The sequence below is a fragment of the Acanthochromis polyacanthus genome, chromosome 5 (genome assembly GCF_021347895.1).
Source record: "Acanthochromis polyacanthus isolate Apoly-LR-REF ecotype Palm Island chromosome 5, KAUST_Apoly_ChrSc, whole genome shotgun sequence".
Taxonomy (NCBI): Eukaryota; Metazoa; Chordata; class Actinopteri; family Pomacentridae; genus Acanthochromis; species Acanthochromis polyacanthus.
Genome location: NC_067117.1, coordinates 15,501,905 through 15,529,522, shown reverse-complemented (window position 1 = coordinate 15,529,522; position 27,618 = coordinate 15,501,905). Strand labels below are relative to the sequence as shown.

The 27,618-nt window shown below is 39.6% G+C and overlaps 1 protein-coding gene across 1 annotated transcript; it reads right to left on the bottom strand.

The window, feature by feature from the left end:
* Positions 1-901: 901 nt before the first annotated feature.
* Positions 902-25,631, bottom strand: arhgef25b (Rho guanine nucleotide exchange factor (GEF) 25b). Its single transcript, XM_022191099.2, has 16 exons — positions 25,253-25,631; positions 12,836-13,158; positions 12,630-12,734; positions 9,667-9,794; positions 9,183-9,249; positions 7,320-7,423; positions 7,054-7,123; positions 6,114-6,203; positions 5,888-5,980; positions 5,301-5,351; positions 5,129-5,206; positions 4,830-5,021; positions 4,572-4,752; positions 4,281-4,486; positions 3,542-3,685; positions 902-1,831 (listed from the first exon to the last, which is right to left on the bottom strand). Exons 1-16 carry the CDS (start codon positions 25,344-25,346, stop codon positions 1,730-1,732), a joined length of 2,028 nt encoding a protein of 675 aa, XP_022046791.2. The 5' UTR covers positions 25,347-25,631; the 3' UTR covers positions 902-1,729.
* Between the last annotated feature and the right edge of the window lie 1,987 nt (positions 25,632-27,618).

The following is a 27,618-nucleotide window of genomic DNA, read 5'->3' as shown; positions in this document are numbered from 1 at the left end:
GACTCCTGTAAATAATAAACTGTAAATAAAGGTTTTGTTTTGTGTCAAAACCTACCTGGTAATCTCAAAAATAACAGTACCAACTTACCTGATACTTAAAATGGAATTCACCCAAATATATACAATAAAAATAAAAACTATTTGAGATTGGCACATGAGGGTACAAGTTCATAATAATGAGCTTCTTCCTCCACTAGAGGGTGCTGCACACCCACACATCCTGAATTGACTCTATTGCCAAGATAAGATTTAAGGGAATTTTCATTACATTTTTAGAAAACAATCTGGAAAAAAATGTCATCAGACAAATCAGATGACATTTTTCCACATAAATAAAAAATTCCAGATGAGAAAACCTACTGAACGAGGACAATTTAGGACAAGCCAGTAGAATATGATGTATATTAAGATGACACATTAGCTAAGAAAGCTAATGTATAGAAAAGTCAGTGACAGAAAATCTCTCTCAGTGAGAGATGGTAGATTGTTTCTTTTTCCATGGCGGACATTTTCATGGTTTCCTGTAACATGTTAAATTGTTCCACGCTGCACAAATGGACCCCTCAGTAAATGGGCAATCAGTCTTAACAGTATTCATATCCTCCAGGGTTCATGTTTTCATGGGTCTATTTATACATACAATACACTGGGAACATGGCTGGATTAATGAACTGATCTACCAGACTGCGGCCCCATGGGCACCAGGGCCAGAGCCTGCGTTTCAAATCACATTTGTTGTTTGGAAGTCAACAAAAGAAGCATAAAAAGACGCAAAGTGATGACAAAGAGATGTAGAACAACTACAGTAAAACTACAATAGTATCTTATAATACATAAATGACAGAGAAACGCACATGAGGTTTGTGTTTCGTGCTGCAACTGCAAATTATTTTATGAAGGATTTTCAGGAAAAATGATAAATGCCTGAACAGCATTTCTCTTTAATTCTATGTGTTTATCAGGACAGCACAAGTTTCATTGATATGATTCCACACAAAAATTATTTACATTCAAGACGACAGTGACAGATGAGCACCTGTTTTATCTTTGTTCCCTTTTTCCTCTTTCTCCTTGATTTTGACACGTGCTTTGTGTGAGTTTCCAAATGTGTTCAGTCCAGATAACAGTGACAATGGCAGGGTTAAAATAGCCCACCGAACGGAAAACACAGCGATTTGCTAATCTGTAGGGAAAGCACAGATACACATTATGGATCCAGAACTCAGAGTGAAACTGAAATAAACAATCAGTCACCGGTGTCAAGGTTATGACAGTTCTTTGAGGACAGAGAGTTATGGCTACATAAAGGGAATGAGATCTCAGTTCTCTGGGAAATAAAGTGGAATCGATCATTTATGAAAAATATTATACATTACAAAAATATCCATCGAGGGATTTTCAGTGGAAAGAGTAAGAAATTTATAACAATACAACATGAAGCAGAGTCTCTGTGGTGATTTTAAACCATATGGTCACACATTTCATCTCCATTACCACCATCTGTAAATAATGTGCATGTATGTGCACACGCAGGATATCCACACACTCAAATGAACACAATCACACCACTATGACGTACACGATCCGGTCCAGATTAGCCTGCACCACAACCGTACTGAAAGGAAATGTGAGACAATGTGGCTCTGACCATGCTGACGGAGCACTCACACTCAGTCGAGGCGCTTCAGCTCCAGAGGGGCAAAGTGAGTTCATGCGTCACTGCAGGTTTCTACTGCTCGCTCTCCTTCAGCTGATCTAAGTTGTGCAGTTGATGTGCTGAATACGTCCTGATGTCGTAGAAGGTGATCGCCTGGAAACTGGCAGAGACACCCTGAGAGGAAACAAGGAATACAATGGGTTGTTGTTGTTGTTTTTTTTTACTTGTAAGTTTCAGGAAGATGCGCAACACCTTCTGATTTTTAAAGACTTTTCAGAGAACCCAGTTCTAGTTCTCTGGATGGACAAAAATTAAATGGAAAATAACTCAGGATATAAATCAGGAAAATAACTGTGAAATCCAAATGTCATTCTGTAAGACAAAACCGGGTTCGCATGAAAACCAGCACAGGCCCAAGACAAAAATAACTACAGCTTTAAGTAATGACTGCTTTGAAATAAAATGCTAAAATAAATAAATCTCTTCTTTTTAGCACATTGTAATTCAAGCGATCTGAGAAGAAACTCAACTTCTGCATCTTCTCTTGGCTCCGTTTGAGGCTTTTAAAAAATGTCAATAACAGGCATTTTCAGTCCAGGTGAGAAAGTATTAAAAGCAGCAAAGTCCTCACATTATGTGGGGCTGAACATAATAAGTAAATAACATTTTGGCAAGTTTTTTTTTTTTTGTCTTTATTATTGTTACACACGGCTTTAAAAGGGTTGTATAACTTTTACATTTTTTGTTATGCTGAGATGAAGCCTGTTAGGTTAAAGTTTGAAATATTATTATTTATTAGATTATAATAATTCAAGCTGTTACATGTAAATGTCTGTTGTCCAGAGACAGAAAAATCTGACAAGCACCAGAAAAAAGTAAGAAGAGATTTTTGGGTACATAGGAAACTTGTCTGTGCTCTTGTGCACCTGAAGGACAATAGAATCACTGCTGATCCAACAACACAAAGTAGGAGCCAAGAGGACAAGAACAACTTTGTGGAGTCATGCCAAATCGGCACGTCCAAGAAGAGCACCGTGATCAAACCATTTCCTCCTCCTGCTGCTGGAAGTCTGAACGAATGAGATAAAAGTGCAGGTCAAACCGTAGACTTTCCACAAACTGGATGACTGAACGACATCACCTGCAGGTTTAGTCGAGCAGGTTTGTAAATGAACGCAGAAAGAACAACAGGATATTTGACAAAGGCAACCAGAGACTCATTTCCTCTCATCACCAGTGCCCATGACAACAAAACAGCCTCTGACACACAGATATTAGCTCCACTAATCTGAACTACAATGTTTAAAACCCAGTCAGTGTGTGTGCGCTGTAGGTGTTGCAGTGGCAAAGTGAATAATGATCACAAGTAAGCTGATAAATGTCACTGCTGCACTACTGGTATTTTTACAAATGAAATGTAACAGAGAAGCAGCTGGGTAGAAGGTTCAACCACTGGAGGTCAGGAAAACTATTTCTAACTGCTGGTAAGTTGTTTGGGAAACATTCAGTTTGGACAAAAAAATCAACAAAAAAAGAAAGTGAAATGGAACAACATTTAAAGCAACCTCTATTTCTGAGAAAACAGGTTTTGCTGAAACTAAATAATGCCTGTGAATCTGCTGTTCTGTTCCGTGGATTGTCCCAGAGTATCCTGAGTGTCAGAGAGTCTCCAACAACAATATTTTTTAATGATGTAAGCACCAAAAGCAAAACAGGATTCAAGCGCACTGCATTGGATTGTAGTAGACATTTCAGATGGTGCATCCCAAACTCTCTGCATTGCAAGATGCCCCAAGCGGTATGTAATTGAGTTAAATTGTGATGTTGTTACTTCTACTTTAGTGTTTACTCTTCTCCCTGCTCTGTAACAGAGGACGGATGTACCTTGAGGGTGTGATGGCTGCAGGGCGGCGGGAGGCCGTTGGACGAGTCGCGGTCGTGTTTCACCTCTGCTCTCAAACTGAGCTGCTGGTGGGAGGAAAGTGAAGGACGAGCTGCTTGAGGTATCACGTCACTGGGGTTAGAAACCTGAAAACAGACGGAGAAATCAATGAAGGTGGGGTGGGAAGAAAAAGAGATACGTGTTTATACAGCAATCAGCCACAACATTATGAACACTGACAGGATAAGTGAGTAACATCGATCAGCTTGTTATAATGCAACGTTCTGCTGGGAAATCTTGAGAACTGACATTTATGTGGATATCTGACATGTACCACCCACATAAACATTACAACTCCCCACAATTCATGGTAACAGAACTCCATGATGCCAGTTGTCACCCTCAGCTGGATAATGCACCTTGACACACCAAAAAAACTGCTCAGGAGTGGCACCGGGAACAAAACAGAGCTAAGCTGTTCACCTGGGTTCCACACTCCCCAGAATCAAATCTTACTGAGCATCTGTGGGATGCTCCAGGATAAGCCTGATCTCGACAGGTCCCATTCTCCAACCTACAGCACCCATAGCCATCATCCTAGTGCCACATGACATCCCCAGACATCCCGTGTCCATGCCCCACTGGATCAGAGGAGTTTTAGCAGCATGAACAATGTTAGGCAGGTGGTCATAATGTTTTGTCTGATCGGTGTATACGGATGTGATGTTGCTGTACTCGCACCACGTTTGAAGCCAGGCTGCGTTTGGACGAATGCAGAGAGGGCAGGGAGTTGTTGTAGGACAGCAGGCAGGGCGGCTGACGTCTGTCCATGGATGCTGAGGAGTGAGGTCGCAGGCCGGATGCTGGTGCAGTTGGAGACTTCATGTTTCTGCCCAAGCTGTGCGACTTGCCTTCTCTGCGTTGGTATTCTATTGGGGACTGAAGGGCTGCGGCGGACAGAAAAATTTATTACTCAGACGCACCAAACTACTACATCTAGAGTTTCCGTGAAGAGAAGCTGAGCTCTGGTACCATTAAGGAAGTTCCTCTGAGTCTCTAAAATCTGGACCACGTCATCGCGCCAAGCTTGCTGTATTTCCGGAGACGATGCATTCATGATGAAGCGCATCACACTGCCGTCAGTCCCCCGAGAGGTCAGAACCAGACAGCACAGGTCCTCCTCAGACTGCTCCTCCACACCCAGACAGCTCACCTGCAGAGCAATAAGAGCTAAACATTAAGAAAAATCTCTACACCAAAGCTGTAAATAACATCTAATTGTACTCTTACCTTGATGCTGTTTTTAAAGGTGTATCCTGGCAGAGAGAAGCCTTTTTTCTTGTCAATCGGCTCACTGAAGATGACCAGCTGCTCAAAGAGGAAAACCCTCCTCTCTCTCGGCCTGGACAGGATGCCACTTTCCTGCTCGCTGACAGAGAAGGTATCCTGCTGCAGCAGCTTCCCCTGAGCTGTGATTTTCCCCTGAAATAGCGACACAAACATCGTCAAAGAAGGCATGTCACCCTGGATGCACATCTCATCTGAGATAACGAATTCCTAAAAAGTTTTCAGAAAATGCAGCATCATACCTCAAAACCCTGGAGCCTTCCCACATTCATCATATCATTACAGCGTTTTGGCACGAAACACATCACCTCCACCGCTTTCTGATGGACCAAAACAGATCAACAAACGTGAAAAGCAAGACTCTGATGCACAGATAAAATGTAAAAGCATTTCCTTTTCAGAATGAGCTCGTACCTGCAGCTCCTCAACGTCCCTCCCAGCTTTGCTGTAGTACTTCAGGAAGTCCTGACAATGTCAGAAAGAGGTTTATTTAACTTTTGATAGATTTTCGATGAGGAAGGAATAAATCGTTTTGAATTTTTAAAAAAACGGAAGACTATATAACGCAAAGGACAACCACAACATAATGAAATGAATGCCCAAAAACCTGATGAGGCTTTGCCACTAAATAGTAACGTACACTATTTTCTTCCTCAGGGTTTTATTTTCATTTATTTCTTCCCTTTTTACACTGATAATGTTCCAGTTTTCTGATTTTCTCGTCATTTTAGCTTTTCGTGTTTGCATCCACAGTAGTATATACAATGTAGTGAGTTTGTTTTGAGGCACAGAGGTCACGAGGTGATCGACTTGGCAACCACCACACACTGTTCCCGCTAATGCCGCAACAATGAAACAATAAACCACATGGTCGGCCTATTGAAGCCTCCTGGGCTCCTCTAACCGCTCAGGTCCCTCCATCCCGTGCAAATCATGTAAAAATGACATTAACATGCAGCAGTGCCATGCATGTGAATACGGAGTCATTTTAAGCAGCAAACCTTCAGCAGTAGCTGATACTTCATGATCCTCTGAACAGGTTTGATAAGCAGATCATTGAGCTGCAGCCGGTGACCCAGCTGCTGCCTGAGATCCTGCAAAGACACAAAAGGAAGGAAAAGTGCTCAGACAAGTATACAGAAAGACGCTTGGCAGGAAAGCAGGAGTGTTTCAGGATAAAAACAAGTGAGCTCTGGTGAAAAAGAGAGGACAAAGTCAGGCTCTCACCTCAAAGTAGGTGTCGATGTACTCAGAGACGATGTGCTCTGACTTGGGTTTGTTCTGGCAGTAAACGACATACATGTGAAGACGTCGTTCCTGGAAGTTTAAAAGAGACAACACTCCTAAAAAAATACTCTAAACAATGTGTTCATATGTGAAGAATGGGAGAGGAAACGAAATATCTGAACTGCCTTAGTTTCCTTTCAGTTTTGTTGTGTTCCTTTTCCCCTCCAGAGTTTTTAATATCAGTGCAAAAATTAAATAGTTCCAGTGGCTGAGAACAAACTGTTCAATTAGCAGTGGCTTAATTAGACATGTTAAAGGAAGTAGAATTAAAAGCTAAGCTGGAAAAGCTGTGCCAGTCAAAATATTTTCCCCATTTTTCTGTGCTAGTTTACTTTCCTGCTGCATACTAAGACACAACTGTACAGCCCCAATTTAAAAAAAAAAAACACCCTTTGAGTTTTTCAACGTTTTGATGTTTTACAGCACAGAATCTGTATGAGAAGTGTCTCAATAAAAGTTACAGTTTGTCAGTTGTTATGTGCTTTATGATGGTTCAAAACCTGTCTTTACTTTGAGATCAAACAATCTGCTTTTTCCCAAGTTCAGAGTAAAACAGCTAAATAAGAGATGAATACTTTGTATAGAGCTGTGAGAGCTGCAGATCCAGTTCATTTTCACACACAGCAGGGTCTCTGCGGAGCATCTTTAGCGCTGATTGAGAGCTTTTGAGACCTTTGAGAGCTCTTTAGTCAAAGTACAGTGATTACTTTTTATTCTGCAGCTGCACCTGCAGAGAACTGATCTACAACATGAAAACACATCTGCCAGGCAGCAGGCCAAGACTGTACACCACGGGGGGCTGAGATGATTGAAACTGAAAACACGCAGAGAGATGAAAAAAAGAAACTTGTCGTCCACATTCACTGATCTTTAGACTCACATGTTTAATGAAGAGCTGGGCCAGGCTGTCTGGATCACCCACACATTTCTCCAGCTCTCCCAGGAAATAACTGTGTGACACGAAGCAGAGGAGGTCAGGCAGAAACAGCCATCCAGTCAAATATAAAAAGCACTCAGAGGCAGGAAGCAAACAGCGACAGGGAGCATGACACATGCTGAACCAACATGAAACACAAGAAGCTCAGGAAAAATACGGGTTGTACAAATTCAGAGGAGCAGAGATGGAAAAAGATAGAAGAGACTCACTCTTTATGCCAGTCGTAGATCTGGTGGATGTTTCCAAACACAATCCTGTCCTTCCCTCTCATGTCCTCTGGAACTCCCTGACTGGTCATAGTGGTCATGTAGCCCTGCACAGTCACACTCATATTAATCACATCCTACAGCTCATTCCTACATGGAAGCACATTGAAATCATTCAGTTACTGTAGTTTAAGAAGGAATCTTTCTTGTGACCTGTATAAAAATGACAAATTAGCTGCATTATCAGCTCAGAACCGTCACCAAATTGTATCTCAAAAGGACCTGGCACCTGTTTTACATGCAGTTATTAACTTGCAGCTGGACTGCTGTGACTCTCTGGCACAGTTTAACATCACATCACTAGTTAGTTCAGAAAGCAGCTCACAGGCTTTTAAATGCAACAAAGAAAAAAAAGGATGTCAGCTCAGTTCTGGACAGTTTGGATTGGTTTCCAGTGAAACACAGAACAGAGCTTAAAATTATTATTATATTACATATATATTATTATTAATATGTTTTCAAAGCTCTTAATAGTTTAGCTCCACAGTACATTCATGATATGTGAATTCAGTTTTCCTCCTTAGGCCACTTAGGCCATCATCACATTTGCTCATCTCAGTCCCCTTCTGATATCTCAAAGCTTTCTCATCTATCCCAAGCTCACCCATTCACATTAGATTAGAAATGTCAAATCAAAGTTTTCCCCATTGCTTCCTAAAGCTGCCCTAATATCGTCCACTTTTAATATCTTTTTCTTGCCCCTGTATTGATCAGCTGCCTGATTTTTCTCTTTAATTCCTCAGCTTTTAAACTTCTATCTTTTTTTTTTAAATAAACCACTATGCTTTACTTCAGCTATTATGTTCATATGGTTGTCTTCATATGTAACGATACTCAAATTTTCTGTGATTCTTGTCACTTCCTAGCCTAGCCATGCTACACCCATGTTTCTGACGGCACAAGGGTCTAGGGAAGCTCGACAGGGAGGGAGGCGGGCTAAAAGGTTGTCTGTCAAATCCCTCTGCAGCAATTGGGTAGGTATACAACCAATCAACGCAACGAATAGGCTGACGGAGTTCCTCGAGAGCACCGGCGGATTGTGGCTAAGAATCCGTGTATCATTCGTTCATTCGTTTTTCAAAATAAAACCAAAACCAAAAAAACGAAATAACGACTCGTTTTTTTCAATATTTGTTTCCAGACCCAAAACGAAAAAACGGATAACAAATCTTTTTTCCGATTTCCGATTTTGTGCACAATTGGAAAATGGACAAAACGGATAACAGGGTTAGAATAATAACTCTAATTTAGCTATTATTGGTACCCATTTCCCAATGTGCTTGCTAAGTCCCATTAGCTTCCCAACCGGCGGAGCTGCGGAGCCGCGGAGCCAACTGGTATATTAAGGATTTACCATATCCCGTCGGCATAAGTCCAAATACGTCTTTCTTCTCAATGAAACACTTAAATGCCGTCCTTTGTTTATCTTTCAAGTTGAGTTTTAGCTTCAAATCTTGTGGCCAAAGCCGAGTCGAAAGATAACTGTTTATTGTGCGCTGGTTGTTTCTGTCAGAATCGTTGCGCCTCTGTCGTCACTTCGTTACGCCCGCCTTCTGACTCTACACTTCATGGTGATTGGTCCGGCCAGTTTTAGGAGAATCCAGTCTCGAGCTTTATGGAGGGTAACTAGACCCACCCTGGCAGAGAATTAAATTCGTTGCCGTGGGTTGTCTAGCGCGGCTAGGCTAGTCACTTCCTCCATTCATTTTTATGTTAGCTGAGTCTTAATCCTCTACAGAGAGGAGCTTTGGCGGTTGTTTTAAATGTTCTATATAAATCACTGTGACTTGACAAGTGGAGACGTACCTGAACTATGAGTCCAAGATCTTCAACATACAGCCTTTCTGTCTCTATCAGCTCAGTCAGGACATATCTGAGAGAGAAAGAGATTACAAAATATTAAACAAGAAAATGTAAGCCTAATTTACATTTTGGTAAAATATAAACATCAGTGTGTTTGTTTTAAAAGAACAGTTTCACAGTGCTTAATGAGAGTTAGATGAGAAGATTAATAGAACTCTCATAATATGATGCTTGGAGACAGCTTGCTTAGTATAAAGGTGTAAAATGTGGAAAGAGCTGGCCTGGATCTACCCACAGATTAAAAAAAATATTCCTACAAACAGCTCTAATTTGCTAAACTTGGATGTCTGCATTCTCCTGTTTCCAGTGTTCAAGGTGAGCTAACCAGATGTGTGATCGCAATGTTCTCATCAGCTCTCTGCAAGAAAGTAACAAATTGTATTTTCCAAAGATTGTTGAACTCTTTAATGTTGATATCAACACCTACATGCTCTTCTCTAAGGCAACGTTTCTCTCTTCTTCGCTGTCGACTGTAGCAGACCACTGGCTGGCCGAGTCATCAGTCACCGGACAGCTGTCGTCCCCCTGGAGAGTGCAGACGCTGGATTTTTGGCTCTTAAACACAGAAGCAAGACAGCACAGTTTTTGGTAAATATCGCTGGAACATATTATGTAAGAGGAGTCTGAATCTGTGTGGCTGTGAAACGCTAACTGACAGTCTTCAATCAGACATTTTATAGTCAGATATGGTTCGGTTTTGATGTATTTGAACTTCACTTGAGTCTCTCCATTTTTTCTCTCATTTACATTTCTATTCCTTTGTATTTTGTTCAGAATCAAATATGGCAGTTTTTACTCAACTTTATTTGTCCAAAAACTGAGAGAAAATGTCCTGTCAAGACTCTTAGATTCCCCTGCTGTTCCTGTGTATAAAACTGGACAGCATCTCCTGACCCATTCAGCATCAGTAGGGAATTTCTAAGTAACCTGACAGCAACAAGCCTTTTGTTAACATGTTTCTGAGGAGACTGCTTGACAGAGAGCACAGTTATAAATGAGAAGTTTGACAAGTCATGTAACAGAGATCTAGGTAACGAGAGAAAGCACAGAGGGTTGTTATATTAAAAAAACATCCCTCCTCACCTAAAAGCAGTATAATCTAATGTGAATTTGACTGTAATCCTCTTGACATACTGTAGTCTCAACACATTTTGTCCTCTGCCTCGGTGCACCAGATCCTTAATCCTGCTGCAGAATCAGTTCATATTTGTGGGTCAAATATGCACTTTCTGTTTATCTTTTTGTACTCTCTCTCTCAAGCGCCCTGAGTTAGCTGCTCATGTTCTCACACGGCAGACAAATTTCCTATGAAAACAGTCCGAGAGCGATTCAAACTTCATCTGACCCTCCAGTGATGATCCATAAGAACGTACGAGTTTAGTTTTGTTCTGCTTCTAAATACCTCATTTTCTGTCCTATAGTGAGTTCTCATCAGCTAAAAGGAGGCTAAAGGACGAGTTTTTTGGGAGCAACAATTGATATTTGCAATCAGTAACACTCTCATACCTAAAAAAATAAGTATCTAGTTACCACAATTGTGCACAAACAATTAGCAAAGCTGTCTGTCAACTCAGTAGGTGTTAAAACCTCAGTGTAAAAATGTATATTTGCCATTTTACAAAGCGATAATTTCTTTAAAAATAATCTTGAACTCATCATCCCATTGTTTTTACACTTTTATGTATACATAGATTAAACACAACCAATATCATGTGTTAATTAGTGAAGTGCAGAAATGCTGAGAGGAGGATTTGTTACCTTTGCTGATGTCTAGTTTTAATGCAGACAACGGGCTGCTGATTGTACAGTTGCATTCAATATACACACTTAAGAGTGATATTGATCTTCTTATCTAACACTCAGCAAGAAGGCAAATAACATATTTGCCGAAAATGTTGAACTATTCCTTTAACAGTGACACCAAAACTGTTTACACTGACTCTGACAGCAAAAGAAAAAAGGTTTAGAAATGAAAACAAATATAAAACTGCAGGTGTCCTTGGAAAAACGTGGTCCATTTGACTGAAAATGAGGAAAGTCTTTGTACTTAATGGGTGAAGGGATTAAAAAAATCTGCACATCTCTTATGTAAAGCTTATGAAACTTGACTCTGTCGTCAGTGTAGAATCGTCCAACATCCACAGGCCTGTTTCTCACCTTGCCTTCAGGCCCCTTCTTCTAATTCTGGCATGCACTCCTCACCCCCAACCCTGACCCCGTGTCAGCCTGTTACAGACTGCACGACTAGTTGATTGCTTCCAGATGTTATCTACAAAAGCTCACAGGATTGATTCCACTCCACTCCCTGTCAGAGATTACTCAGTACAGTGTAGGGTTACTGCAAGAAGTCGTGTGTGCTTATTTGTGTGCATGTACATGAAAAATGCAGAAAAAAATGTCCTTTCTTGGCACAACAGATGAAAGTCAAATGATGTGTGCAAATAAGAGCCTTTTCACATGCGAATACAACTAAGCAGGACCCAAAGGGACGTGTGGGTGATTATACTCGGCAGCCTGAAGGCGAGGTGTCTTGATATTTAAGTGTATTTGTGTGTGTTTCATTCATTCATTATTAGCTATGAGCGCTGCATTACGAAAGAGCTTAATGATGAAAGAGGCTCCAATGAAAGACTTAAAGGAGCTGAAACTGGAATTTGACTGGAGTGAATTTGACTTATATTTCCTCTACTAATTTAATTATGTGTTCTTATCATTTGAGATTATTACAGGAAAACATGTGTTTTACATGTGGTCTCCTCATTTTTCTTGCACCCTGAAAAGTTTAAGCACTCTAGCAGAAATATTAAGATATTAAAACATTTTTACTGTTTTCCAAAGAAGCTTCACACATATTAAGTAAAACTGCAGGAATAGAGAGACAGCTTACACAGATTGAAGAAAGGACGATTGTGAGCTGAGTGTCCTGTTCAGGTATTTAGCACAGAAATAGGCTATAAAGTTTAAGTGCTATTCAGTGTTTTTGTTCCATCATATAGTTTTCTTGCAGCCTGGTACAGAATGTTCCTTGGCCTGGTATTAGTCTGCGGCCCGCTGGTTTCTAACCGCTGTCATATATCATCATAACAGCACACTCTGTAACTGAGACTGCCAAATGTTCAGTGCATGCAAATGAAACATTTATTGAATCTTTTTGTCGTGTCTCTGAGAGGCTTTAATCCACCTTTAATCCAGTTCTATTTTTGGCCCCTAAGTGATAGAAATTCATTTTAAAAGTGTTACTGCTGGTGTTAAACTGCTGAAATTGAGACAACCAAAAAAAATAAAAAATCACTGTCAGCTGCAGTTTATATGCTGAAAGAAAGAAAAAAGAGCCTTTAAATTAAGACCTTCAGATTGCGTTGATGGCGTAAAGATAGAACAGAACATTACCAGACTCTGTCTGTCTCCTCCTTGCAAGAGGTCAGAAAAGTAGCTCTGACAGGGCGGCTGTGAAGCTGACTGAGCTGCTGGACTCAAGAGGCCGTCTTTCCACTCCTGCACACAAAGATCAGTCAAACAGTCATTAGGGACACGTACATCAGATGTGTTTCCTCAGGAATGCAAATGAAGCTCATATATCTGTCTTAAAGTCTCACCATGTCTCCTGAGCGGAGGATGGTGTAGTTCTCGTGCATTTCCAGAGGCCTTTGTTGAGCCTCACTTTGGGAGAGGAGTGATGGCGGTTGCATCCCGTCTGAGCTGAACATCTGCTTCTCAGTTTTTCCCGCTCCACTTCTGGCATCGGAGCTCAGCTTGCGGACAGGATTGGTGAGCCACTTCTTCAGGGCGCTGACAGGGTGCCGTGTTCCTCCAGATGAGGAGTGTGAGCAGGGGCTGGAGCTGCCCGAGGCCTGGTGGGGCACCGAGCCCACTGATGGACCGATACTGCCGTCACTGCCCGCCACAGAGTATGACTCTGCTGCAGAGAGAGAACGAAAGAGATGAGGAGGGGGAAAGGATTGGGATAAAGTACATCAGCTAATTGTGCGGTCTATCCTCTGAGGTCAGATGTTGCAGACAGATTTCTGCAAAAATGCTGTTCAATTTCCTGTTGCAAGCCGAAACTGTAACTTTAGTGGCTGCAGCTACCGTACTTGCTGGTCCTAAATCATTATAAACCCAAAAATGGGGCTGTTCTCATGAGAAAAGACTCTAAATACAAGGAAAAACTTCAGAGTTTGCACATATTTGTTGTGTACTGTCAAAAGAAAAGCTGGTTAGACCAACAATGACGTAACAACAACCAAAGATCACACCACATATTTATAAAAATCCCTGTTTTTATATAGTATTGATTACTGATTTGTTTTCCTCTGACTGACAATTTACAGTGACTTACTAAGAGGTTAACTAAAACTAAGAGCAGAGAAAACTACAATATTGTAGTCAAGATTTTAGTAAAAAATGCTTTAAAGTAGAAGCAGCAAAATGGTAAAAGCAGTCATTATGTAGCAGAATGACCTCTGTCAGTGTAATTATGTGTGATATCATTAAACCATAACTATAATGAAGGTATTTACATGAAACTAGTGTTTTATTGTTGTAACTTTTCAAGACGGAGCTCATTTTGAAGTACAATTAATTAAAAATATCTTAGTGCAGTTTAACTTACTGTAAATTCACAATTTTCATGGTCATATATTTTAAAACTGAATAAATCTGTAAGTTATGTGTCAAATACACAAACTCTGCAAGGTTTGTCCCAGAAAGCAGAAGTATAATTATGTATATTTTTCACACCATTGTACTTGTACATTACACGTGCAGTACTAGAGTAGGAATGTAGTCAGTTACTGTTACTTTTTCCATTTAATCATCACACTGAGGACCAGACTAAAGCCTGCATTGGGCCATAATGACACTATAAACTTTATACCTACTGCAGTGTCTCCTAGCTGCAACTCATCAGGCACACATTTTTTTCCCCCTATATAACACTAATAGTGAATGAAGCTTTTTATGAAACAAATTTGAATTTGTGGATTTGGACTAAGTGATTCCAAGTCAGTCAAATCTGCATTAAACTCGTTGTGCAGCTTAAACTGGACCAGCACCAGAGATGACACCGTTTTACGCCACAGCTGCATCTTGTTTCCAGCTTCACGTCTCTTGACTATGGAAACCGGTGCCTAATCCTCAACCACACCGTTTTAATCACCCCAACATTAACATTTGCTGATCACAGCAAAGTGGAATCGTTCAGGAGCCCTATTTTGTCATTTTGGACTCTTTCCAGAAGCCACTATTCCCTGTCAGCACATTTATGTAAGCTGTAATCATAATAAGCGTTCAAGAAGCCAGTGGAAATCTGGGTCAGCTATTTGCCAAAACGGCCTCTTACAGCCATTAAATAAGACACCATATCAACAGTGAAATGCTAAATAATGTGCTTTTCTTTCTGCTAAATCTTAGTTCTCCTTTTATTTTAACGGAGACAAGGAAAATCTGAACTGAACACCAAAATACAGAAAAAGTAAAAGTAAAAGTTCATACATTTAAGGTAGGCTGGATTCAAATAAAACAATAGCCGAATTAACAACTTTTTAGTATCTGTTTATCTGTATGTGGTTTTCATACTGTGGGTACTGATGTGTTGTATTTTAGCATTTTATTCTATGTTCTGTTGCTTTTCTCTTATTGCACTGTATTGCTGAATGTCATATCCTCTTGCATTAGGAGATCCCTCGGAAACACATTTCATTCTGCCGGCACTGCGGCTGTATGTCTGGCAAAATGACAAGAAACTGTGACTTGATTTGAATTAATTGTTTGGCGCTTCATACGTGCAGTGAACAACACAAACTAATTTCTGTAATGGGATGATTTGGAGGGAGGGAGGTGAGCTGGGTTATTTGGGTTTGTGTCTTTCTAGTGGTGGATGGATGAAGTGGTGGACAGTTTGCCGATCTTACAACCAAAGATAATGAACCAGTTTAGAAAAGCTGAAGGCATGAAAATTTATCCAGAGCTAGGTGGAATTTAAAGAGCCCATATTATGTTTATTTACAGGTTTATAATTTTATTTCTGTATCTATCAAAATGGGCTTACAAGACATTTATCATACTGTTCGTTGCTGCAGCACCTCTTCACACCTTCAGTTTGAAACACTCCATTTTAGCTCTTTAAGGTTTGCTCTGATCAAAGTGGTTTTATGTTGTAATATTGAACTAGCGTACTGTCACTTCAGTTGTATGAATAAAGGCAGAGAGATGTAGCCCTAGCAGAAGCAGCTCTAGTGAGGAACTATTCTGAAGAAGCAAAGTGAAGACATGTCAAATTAGCCGCTAAGTAGACGCTACGCAAACGTGTTGCATAGTGACATAAATAAAAGACGTAAGAAAAGCCTGGACTTCAAATGGCGCATTCAAGGTGGTTAAGGAACAGTGTTTTCAGTGGTGTGCAGCAAAAAGCAGTTATACAACGCATTAATGAGAAGGAATAAACCCAAAAAGTATAATATGGCCTCTTTAAAAGAAAAACTCATAACTGATGAATAAGAAGGAGAGGAAAATAAATAACACAGCTGCAAGACACTGCTGTTTGCTAAGAAACAATCTTGACAAGCATCTACAGCCATGCCAGCATCTCTGTAAAGCTGTAATACTCACATGCCACCAATGACAATAGTAACATGTTGAGGTACAGGTTACAATGTCTGCCATCTTGGATTCACAAAAGTGCAATTGACATCATCAATTCTGCCACAATTTGGTCATCAGGTATCCTTCATAATTACTAGAGAAAACTAATTTTTGACTTTATCATAGTGCTAGAGAACAGTTTACGCGTCACCAAGGTTATTATGTTTCATCTCAAAGGAAACGTGAATTAATATTAAAAAATGGCAAACCATCCCATAGATTTCTCTATGTGAGATTGTAGGATCAGTTTATGTATATGCAACAGAACACAAATGGCGGTAAGTATGCCTTTAAGTTTGTATATGTAACTTTCTACTGTATGAGTATCTTCTTGAACAAATGCATATTACACTTTGGACCACAGTAATGAACCTACCAACCAACATTGTCAAAAACACACACAGTAAACCACCGTGTTTCACATTCACATCCAGCTCCCTCTATTCAGTGTTTCTGAATCATTTCCTGTCATGTGTCACTCGATAAAGATACCCCAAACAATTCACAGCGAAAATGTCAGAACAGCTTTACCAACAACTGACCATCTCATCAACTATGTGAACCAAAAAAGAGCAGAAGCAATATAACAAACCCAGACGCAAACATATAAACACCGTATGCTTTAAAACTGAGCAGACCCAGCCATCTGGTCATCTTGTTTTTGCCTCTTCCTTTTTTTTTGTTAATCAAGGTCATGTCATGCGTTAACACTGTCAAGCACCTCACCATCTGTTGAAGTGAGTAGTGTGTACACCTTTCTGCCAGTTTTTCTGCAAACACATCAACATTTTCTCATTCTGACATTCAAATCAGTGCTGAGCTGAGCCAGTCAGCTTGTCATGTATCTTTGAAAAGGTCATGTCATGTGTCATTTTCTCACGGAGCAGCAGCTGGACCACCATACGGACTGCAGGGAGGGTCAGCAGTGTGCATGCTGCTATGCATGTATGTATGCATGCAGGCATTAAAGGCAGCTAAATTATGATAAACATTTAACTTGTGTAAACTCACTATGAAAAATGAACATTTAAACTATAAATTATCACTTTTCTGTGACTATTTTTCAGTTGTCAGCTGTGGAGGTAGTTTAATGTGCAACACAAATTCTCTGCCACACACAGATTGATGGAAGGATTAAGGTTTGGAGGGGGCTGATTCTCTCTGCCACCCCAGTGGCTCAGACAAAACACCCAGCTGGAAAGAGATGGCACTAAATGGGACCAAAACATTAGCAAAGGGTCAGTCCCTCCAACAGTAATCCCGTCTGCTGCGATGAGCGCTGGCAGCTCAAACACTGCCAGAAAAATGTGCTACACCGTGGCTGAACAGTTTGATATTCAAGGACGGAAACTAACTTGTTAATGTAATGGATTAGTTTGCCTGTACAGTTGTGGAGTGCCTTTGAATACTACTAGTACTGCTACTACAGGGTGGGGAAGCAAAAATGTCCTATTGACAAATTTGAATGTCCTGCCCAAACGGTGAGGGTAATCAAAACAATAATTAAAATCAAAGTTCCTTACCTTTAACCAATCTTTTTAGTATTTATCAGACCTTGGTGCATTGTGAAGTGAGCAAGCAGAACGTAAGCAAGAGGCAATAGGGATTGTGATCTCCTGGATGCTCAAATCCCTCAGAAGGACATTGCCAAGATTGTTGGCATTAGTGAGAGGACCATTCGCCGCATCCAGCATGCCAGAAAATCCAGTTTGGGCACCAAGAGATCTCCAGATGGTCCTGGGAGTCTTGGGCTCAGATGGCAAGAAGATGCCCCCCTACTTCTTCAAGCCAGATCAGAAAATTGGGGCTGATGTGTACTACAAAGTTCTGAGATACATCGTTTTGCCCTGGCTGAAGGCCACCTACCCTGACAACAACTATGTGTGGCAGCAAGATGGGGCTCCTGCTCACACATCAATCAAGGTCCAAAAGTTCTGTGAGTAGAATATGGCGAACTTCTGGCCCAAAGACATTTGGCCCCTGAGCTCACCTGATCTAAACCCCCTGGATTCTCAGGGAATGGGAGGCCTCCCCCAAGGAGGCTATCAGGAGGGCCTGTGCCTCTTTCAGAGGCTGTATCGAGGCCTTCATCATAGCTGATGGAGGACATATTGAATAAACATGTTCCGAAAGCTTTAAATTTCTGTTCTTCAAGAAATGAGTTCAAAATTCCAAAGAATAAAAAAGTTATACCCATTTATAGCTGTTTTTACTTGACAGGACATTTTTGCTTCCCCACCCTGTACTACTAATAATAGTAAACGTGATTTCTATAGAACCTTTCAAATCCAGAAATACAAGGGGTTTTACAAAAAAGAGCAATGATAAAACATTAAAAAAGATGAAAAAAAAACATTATAAAAAGGCCAACAATAAAACATTGCAGGATAAAATCTGTCTGTCTGTGCATATGCAGTCGTTCATAGTCAAGGAAAATTCACAAGGAAAATTATAATCATCCGACATGGTTTATTTTACCGTTACTTTGTAATGCCATATTTTTCCTACTATAAATAAATCCATTCCCTCATATTGTCTTTAGCTATGTGGTTATTTTTTGATAAACAAAAAGGCTGTTAATGATGACAGTGTTCATATCTATTCTCTTTGGCTATATTCGTCCCTGAAAAATCGTTGTTTTTGCAACCGGTTGTTACAGCAGTTCACATTAATCTTTGTAATTAGTACCATCACTTAATCAGAGTACTAATGCATGAGAAACACAATCCAGCTGTCTGCATGACAACACATGAAACATGCAGACTTTGATGCCTAGTATAGCTGAGAGATTAATAATATATAACTACAAGAGCTTCAAGAACTCTTAGGATTAACGTGACCCGGATGACTGAGCCATGATATAACTACAGTTTACAGCTTTACAGATTAGAAAACTCCCTCTCAAAATTAAGCAGATTTAATAATTTAATACACAAAACAAGAAGATCTTTCCTCAGATTCTGGTCATAATATGTTGTTATATGACATGGGAGGAAGCACATATCTGATCAGATCTAATGGGGGAGAGAGAGAAATGCTTCCATGACCTACTTTACATTATGCAAGTGTTGTTGAGGCTCCATCTCTCATTCGTAGATAATCAGGATACAGTTAACTGCTAAACCCATAAATGGTCACGGTCAACAGCAGTAACAATGATTGAGATGCTGCTGGGGCCTCACTTAAAGCAGTATGATGGCATGTCAATTCTAATGCATGATTAAAGCTTTGCACATGTTACACGCTAGGCCTGTATGTGTGTCACGTGAGGGAGCTGATTCGTGTTTGTGCTTCATATCGTGTGCAAGCTGATGGATCAAAATTATCTTCATGCAGTCAAGTAAAAATACCTCCAAGCGTCCAAGCTCGCATCGCTGTCACCATCAAACTACAAATCAGCAACTCCTGCATTGTCTGCATCCCCTCACTGCAGAGGAATGTTGCAGTGCACTTCATCTATCCAGCAGAGTGACAGATTAATAGCAGTAAAAGCGCGCACACACACACACACACACACACACACACACACACACACACACACACACACACACACACACACACACACACACACACACACACACACACACACACACACACACACACACACACACACACACACACACACACAGATGTAAATATGTCATCTTCCCTGCTCCACATTAAACTGATGAGTTGTTTCAGTCCCCAACTAGAGAGAGAAGTGAACATGCAGGTATGAAATGTATGAAATGTTACTGTGAGGCTTCTATACAGCTGCTTTAGGAAAAGAGTTGGATAATGCAAAATGGAGCGACAAGTTAAAAGAGGATCTGATCAGATCAGTTGATCTCCCTGTGAACCAACTAAGCACCTATACAGACACTGGCTATGTCCAAAAGCCTTGTTCACTGGCCCCTAATTTATTTGAGTGTCTAAATTTTGTGTTGTGAAATTTACATATCCTATGGAGGAAATAAAAATCACAGTAAAACTAAACACGAAGTGCAGCAAAGACATGAACGTTGCCTACGACTCACAATTTCACAACGTAATTTGCTGCATTCTATGCAAACAAACAGTTTTGTAGCACTTCAAATGTCAATAATGAGGCAAAATGAGAATGATTAATATTGTTGAGTAAAACCTGGGAATGTCTAATACTAATACTAGAGGATGAACGATGTTGGAATTTTGGAGCCAAAACCGATTTTGGGGAGAATAAAATTCTGATACCAGTATATCGGCCAATATTTTTTTTATAAATGTTAGTTGATGGGGTCATTGTTCATTAACATTTGAGCAATGAATGTCACAAACAATGCAGACAAAACTTGACTACACAACATTGTCTCCTCAGCTGTGACATGTACTCTGCTACATGTGCTGCAGACAGAACTGAAAGCTTTGTAAAGAATAAAGCAGTTTTACCGAACAAACTGTGAGACGACAATGTCTAAACTACCCCAGGAATGATTTTTTGTATTATTTTCTATAAAAGAAAATCCCCATACACCATTACTTTAAATGCTGCAAACAGCGCCTTGCAAGGACAGAGGCACCTTCAGGAGTTTCATTTTTGCCTGTGTTAACAGTTTATCATACTGCTGCTACCTGCTATCTACAGCTTAGTCGACTCTGCAAGTCACCCAGCAGTTTTTGATACAAAACAATCATTTCTTATTTACCGGTACTTTAATTAAAATAAATAAATAAATAAATAAAAGCGTGGCTTATCATTCAAGTCAAAAACACAACCACCAAGCATAAAGGTGTAATATCGGTGGAAGCTGTGAAACACTTTTGTGCTTGTTAGTCATCAAGTTCACTTGTTCACATACTGGCAGTGATGATTTCATGCATACTGTTTGGCTAATACACTGTTAGTCATGGCAGTTTCAGACCCGGACTGATGCCTGTGTAATGAAATGGATTTCTGGCAGGACTTTAAGTCGATTTCCAAGCACGTTTCCCAGACATACTTTATCTGGAGGTGTTCCTCTGTCTTTATAAATAGTGCTCGGACAGTGTGCCAAATGAAATGAAGAACTCCATGAGAGATCACAGAATGAAAGAGAAGGAAGTCTTCAGGGGAGGGAGATCAGAGAACTAGAAAAACCTGCAAAGAAAAACACGAACAACGCTTGGAAATGAAAGGAAAGGCTTTCCAGCAATGCTTTTCCGGCAACCACAGAAATAGAAAAGGTAGGAAAAAAGAGACAAACTAAAAAAGAGAGAGAGACATTGGCATCTTGACTGTGACTCTATCAACACAAAGCAAAACCATCCATAGATCCACATACAGACAAAACGGTTATTTTTAGAACCGTAGGGAAAAACACCTTCTATAACACCAATACTGACATAGCATCACACAGCAGATGAGTATCCTGAGGAGACGTGCCAGAGATGTTCTTTTTAGCTTCATGAACAAAGGTGAGAAAGCAAGACATTCAAACACGAGGCTGCTTTCATTTTCACATTTCACATGTCTATTTGCAGGGTCTGTCGGTGCAGCTCAGAGAGGAGCAGCCCTGTAATCACTGCCAGAACAACTGGAACAGCAGAGGATTTAAGGGTCGGGGCAGTAATAGGACATGACTGTGTGTCTATGTATGTGCCCATGTGTGCATGTTTACAGCTGCCTTTGCTCTGCAGCAGTGTGGCAGTATTAGAGAAATCATTTTCTGCACAGGACAGCAGCCGAAAATGCAACCAGTGAGAGAAGAGTGACAACAATGCTGAAGCAGGAACAAAGGGATAAATGATGAAGGCTATGAGCTACAGCCTTCATCATTTTATCAAAGGTTTGTTGTATACAACTCCATAAACCTCATGTTTTGGCCCTCTGTCAATCCTGAAGCGAAGTATAAAGTTAAATACATTTTTCCTCAGTGGCAGCTGGTGAAAAGCCTCTTAGGTGGGTTTGTGTCATATCCAACTATTCTCAGGAACGAATGCCAATAAATGAAGTCAAATTATCATAACTGTTGTACCAAATATGATACATGTTTAATGCCAACAGGTGAAAAAGTTTAAGTATTTCCACAACCACAAATGCACAGAATGCTTAGTACAAACACTCCATGACGATTAAAAAAATACAGTTTTGCATTTAACAGTAATCTTGTTAAAACAACTGACTGAAATTCTGCAATAATCTTGATACATATAATTTAATGATATCTGCCAATTAAGTGTGAAATGGAGAAGTTCATATCGTGTGTAAAGAATAACAGGTGAAGAACTCAAACTTTGATTGACAGAATGTGTTCTGATAATGGTATGCATCAAAAATCAGATATATTTCAGGCTCCTAACAGTCCATGTTCTACCTTTTGACAGTGTTTTAGATATATTAGAAGTTCTGAATCTTTGGTCCCTGTTTTCATTATTGTCAGTGATGATGTGTGACTATAATACCGAGGATGCTGATTGGCTAATTTTACACAGCGATGTGGATAATTTCATTTAGCGCCTGGTTACACTGTTGTCCTAATTGTAAGATGTTTTTATTGACCCAAGGAGAGCTATTTGAAAACTAAAAACAAACTGGAAAGCACTGCAGCATTCCCTTTATTACATTTTTAATTTTAGTCAGAATGTTTGATGATGCAGATGCTGAAAATACATCAGCATATTTAATGTTATTACAAAAATACTGCATTTTTTTATATTAAAGCAAAACTATGTTGTGCTGTTTTACCTTCAGTTGTATTATATCAAATGTCTTTCTTCAGTATCGCTACATAATTGTTGCATCATGTCATCAGTTGTTTTTGTCTCCAGTCACTGGTCAGCTGCAGTTAGTTCAGCACTGCAATTTTACAAAAAGGTAAAGTCTGAATCACAGTAAACTTTCAGAAGACCCAAGGCTTCAAAAGTATGGTAGCACTTCACATTATCACAGAACAAAAAGATGGTTTGTAAACTGTACACAAAACACAAACCATTCTGTTTACTTCTCTCCTGCTCTCTGTGCTCAAATATACTGTATTTTAATACAGTGAAATTCCCAATAAAACACTTCACATTGAGATATTTTTTGTTCCGGTTGGGAGGCACCAGCTTATTAAGTCTATATGATTTGAGATTCATGTCAATTCTGTGGTTATTTTAGCCCACAGTTAATAATTTCTTTAACAGATCTCTTCCAAGCTGCTGCTTTGCACCACTAAAATCTTCATTTAATAACAGTGACATCGACGAGGGCTGTGCTCAGAATTCAGCTGTACATCAAATGAAAAACTCCCATCAAAGTCAAACACATACAGACTGAACCTTTTACTTTTGTTAGTAGAAATTAATAATAATAAACTTTGCCAGTGTTACTGGTGGTATTTTTGTTTTTATTTGTTGATTCGATTGCCTTTTGGAGGAAAATTAATCCCTTACATTAATTCACAAATTGAACTGAATAATAAATGGAGGAATAGCTGTCACTGGCAGCCCTATATACAGCGCTCTACATGTTGCAGTGCACAAATAATATTTTCAATAATAATTAGGTTCTTTTAAATTGGGAGGGTTGCATCCTAGCACCCCCTGTTGGCTAGCCACCCTTGCTTTTCCTTTACTCTCCAATCAGGTAGTTTCCAACTGTTATTAGTAGAGTCTTGTCTCAATAAATAAAGTATTATCACATTCAAACACTAAAAAAAAAGAACACTAACTGGAAGTTCAAACACTCCTTGAAAGCTGACAGACACAACCACTTCTGTCTGTATCACAATGAAAGCCCTGGAGTAGATCGTGTTACCCTTGATATTCTCTAGATGTGTGTGATTTAATATCTTTTCTCATAATTTAGAATCAGTTAAACTAAAAACACCAAGGTTGCGTTAACCAGCTAAATTTTTTAATGTTTTTTAGAGGCTGCTGCAGCAGTAAGCAGCATACTGAGAGCCACAGTGAAACCAGATGTGCTTCAGATGTAAAAACAGCTCATTTCATTTACTCTAACATTTGTACATTAGTACTAACTCAAACATTTGAGCACAGTATGCAGTGCTGCTTAGTTCATATGTTTAGATAAGGATGTTTTTTTTTCTTCAAAATCAAACATTGTTTATTTAATATTTATACTTTTAATTGCTTTTAAGGAACACCAGTTCCCAAGAGCTCTTGACCTTTGTGGGTTAAACTCAGCTGGAGACCCTGAGTGAGTGGACGGGCCACAAGGCTCAGACATGTGAGTCATTTCTGCACATGTTTTCTGACAGCAGATATTACAGCTATAAAGTTGAAAATTTATGTTTGAGGGGAGTTTTACGGATATAGATAACAACACGTCATGATGACTTTTTCACTTTTTTCTGTACTCAGACAGTTGTTTAACTGTGATAAAATTGGGATGTTTCAACTTCTTATAGTAACTGCTGCAGTGAATATTTATTCACCATAGAATATAGAAAGTGAAACCAAGAAATGTAGTTGATTTTTCAAAACTACAGATAAAAGCAATGACAGTTTGCACTGAGTTAAAGAAGAAAGTGGAAAATTTGTCAGGACTTCGACTTTAACGAGAAGACAAAACGTGTTGCTAATGTAAACTAATACCTCCATCTCACTGCTCTGTTATGTGCCTCATAAATCTTGTTTCTGGCTTCCTGGAAACACAGAAAAGACTAATGGAAGGTGTGTGCGTGTGTGCATGCGGGCGTGCGTGCGTGTTAAAAGTTTTTTTTTAAGGAAAAGAATGTCGGGACAGTGACTCACTGATTCTTGTATTTCCATGATTCAGTCTTCACTGTCATATTATTGAAGAGATTCTGTAACCAGGCTGACAACCTGGCTTCTATTAATGAACCATGAGTTACCCTGAAAATGTGATTTGTGAATTTTGGGGGGGTCTCCAAATGTTATTTTTGCCATGTAGTGCTATTTTTGTGTATCTTCATCCTCATCATGGATCATGTGTAAATTAGAATATAGACAGAGGAATGCATGCTGCTCTTGCTGTCATCGAAGCGTGGCAGCATACAATCATAAAAGTGAATTATTCTAACTCTAAGATCAGAAAAAAAACAAAACTTCCTTGATGTTTACTGCCATACAAAGAACAGAAAAACAAACCTCTGTGGTGCTGAAAGCAGGCACCAACTGCTACTCTTCAAATAAGTTCTTATTTTTACTATTCGGAGATTGAGTGGACTTTATTTTACAACTTATACAGTATGTATCTGGCTTTGAGAGACTTGTTAGACTGTGAATGCATCTCCGAACGTTATGAAACATTACACCTAAGTGATGAAATTAACATTAGCAACACTTTTAGGAAACCAGGAAAACAACCTAAGTGAAAACAAATGCCTATTAATTGTGCATTGCTCTAATCCCACAGTGAGGGAACGACTACGTTAAATGTCCTGTCAATGAGCAGAGCATCTACGTACCTCTGACTCGGACATAGCAGCAGCCACATTTGCTGAGTAGTTTTCTGAACAGGTGCTGACACCCACAACCTCGCTGGTGGTGACCACCTCTCATGCTGATCCACTTCTGCTGCTGCACTCAGAACCTTCAGAATCAGGCATAGTGCTGAACATACACATACACAAGCACACAGTCTATTCCTGCTGTAATCCCCACAGATGAGAGGAAAAGTGTACACAGAGCGCCACAGTCATATTCCACATCCGAGCAGAAACCCCTGAGAGAAAAGTGCTGTCACTATCCCATGATTTGATGGAAAACCTGCTGTGTTCGACTCTCGATCCTCTCTGTGCGGCGAGTTAGTGGGCAAAGATTATGAGGGACCAAAAGTAAGAGAGGCAGAGAAGAGGAGGAGCTGTGATGAGGGAGGGATGGTAGCTGACATGTTGTACTGCTGCGCCAGCATCTGTTTCCCAGCTCCTCCTCTTATTCCTCTCTCCTCCCTCAGCAGCTTCTCAGCGTTCGCTCTTTCGCTATCAATGACAAACATGGGCTTTTCCATTAAATAAGGAAAAATTATGAGTCGTACACAGCAACCTTCCATTCAGTGGCAGTTTTATCTTGTGAAGCGATATTGTTTGCCAGTTAATTTGTCTTGCGGTCTGGATTGACATAAAACTGTAAACAGATATTTATGTTTTTCTGAGCAGCTTTAGTCGTGCCGTGCGGTTTGTGGTTTTGACTTAAATCTCTGGCAATATTTGATGGATTGTCATGAAATACAGATTTGGCGTCCCCCCCGACTTTCTGTTTTGCGCCATCATCAGGTCTAAAAATATATAACATGTCTAATGCTTCATCACAGGAAAACAGTTTGAATTTGTTTTGTTTTTTTAACATTTTACTGTTATTTTACAGATTTCCCCTGTATCGTCAGACTAGTAAAATCAGAGATAAAAATTATTAATTCTTTTCACCCTGACAGATGGTAAAGAAAGTCCACACCTAAGACCTGTATTTTTTAAACTAATTTGTTTTCTTTATAACATCTGACATTAAAAATTACACTATTTTTTTACTGTATTTTAATATTTGGTTATTGATATTTGTGGATATTTGGAAGAAAAAATGTAAACATAAAAGAAAAAAAGTAAAATATTTTTAAAATTCTTATTTTACAAATATCACAGTTTTGAGAGCATTCATCAAAAATCACACAGAAATGTGTGAATTTACGTGTTGACTTAAAAAAACAAAACAATCACAAGCTAAGCAGAATGTCCACATTTATAATCTGTATTTTTACAAATACTTTGGTCACACTTTCTTACAGTGTGGAACCAAAACATTGCACTGTTTTACTGTATTAAAGTCAAATAAAAATGTCATTATTTTACAAATATTTGCTGTTATTTTCACCATTTGAGCAGGTTTTTTTTAACATTACAGTATTCAGCTGTTTTATAATGTATTTTTTTCTGCCACCCTCGCTGATTTTCACAACTTATTTTAAAATAGTTTTTTTATAGTGTGACCAATTATCTGTAAAGCTTATTAGGAACTGTTAGCATGCTCACATGCAACACTAATGCAGTGACCATGTTCAACAATATATCTGCTAAACATCCACACGTTAGCATTCTCATGGTGCACATGTTGGCATGTTAGATTCCTATTTAGAATAAATGTGTAAAGCCATCTGTCTGCGTCTCCATCGGCCAAACTGAGAGAAATGCAGCAGATGTAATGAAAAATCTGAGGTGTGAAAAGGAACATAATGGCTGTCATGGTGTGAAACATTTTATCTAAAAGTAACTAACTGAGTCACACTTTGACTAAAACTCAATAAAAGCCGCCTTGGTTACGCAGATGTATTTGCATTTGCAGATTAACTTTTTTTTAATCAAATCTATCATAGGTTTCTAAAGCTGGTAACTGAACCATCCTCTTGGATCAGTTCGGCAGCCCTCTCTTCCCCCACTGTCACCACAGGTACTAATGCATTTCCTCTGCTGTGGAAAAACCAACGCGTGGAAATGTCCCACTCACAACAAACTGAGCTGGCAGGATGGAGGCGGGACGATTTAATCTCAAAGCCAAGATTAAGTATTCATGACTAGATGATCTTCTGCGCACAGCTGTCCAGGCTGGTGGCAGCCAGTGGTGTGATTCAAGAAGATTTACATATAAACTCATGCGAACCCAAACATGGACAAAATCCGTGAAGGGAAAAAAAAAAAAGGACAAGAAGAATTTGTCATACAACTAGTGTTTAAAGGTATTACACTATTGTAAATACATGGAGATATGGAAACATTCACGTCACAGGCTGACCGACCACGATGGGATATCAATCCACAGGGGGCACATTACATCCTATAAAGTC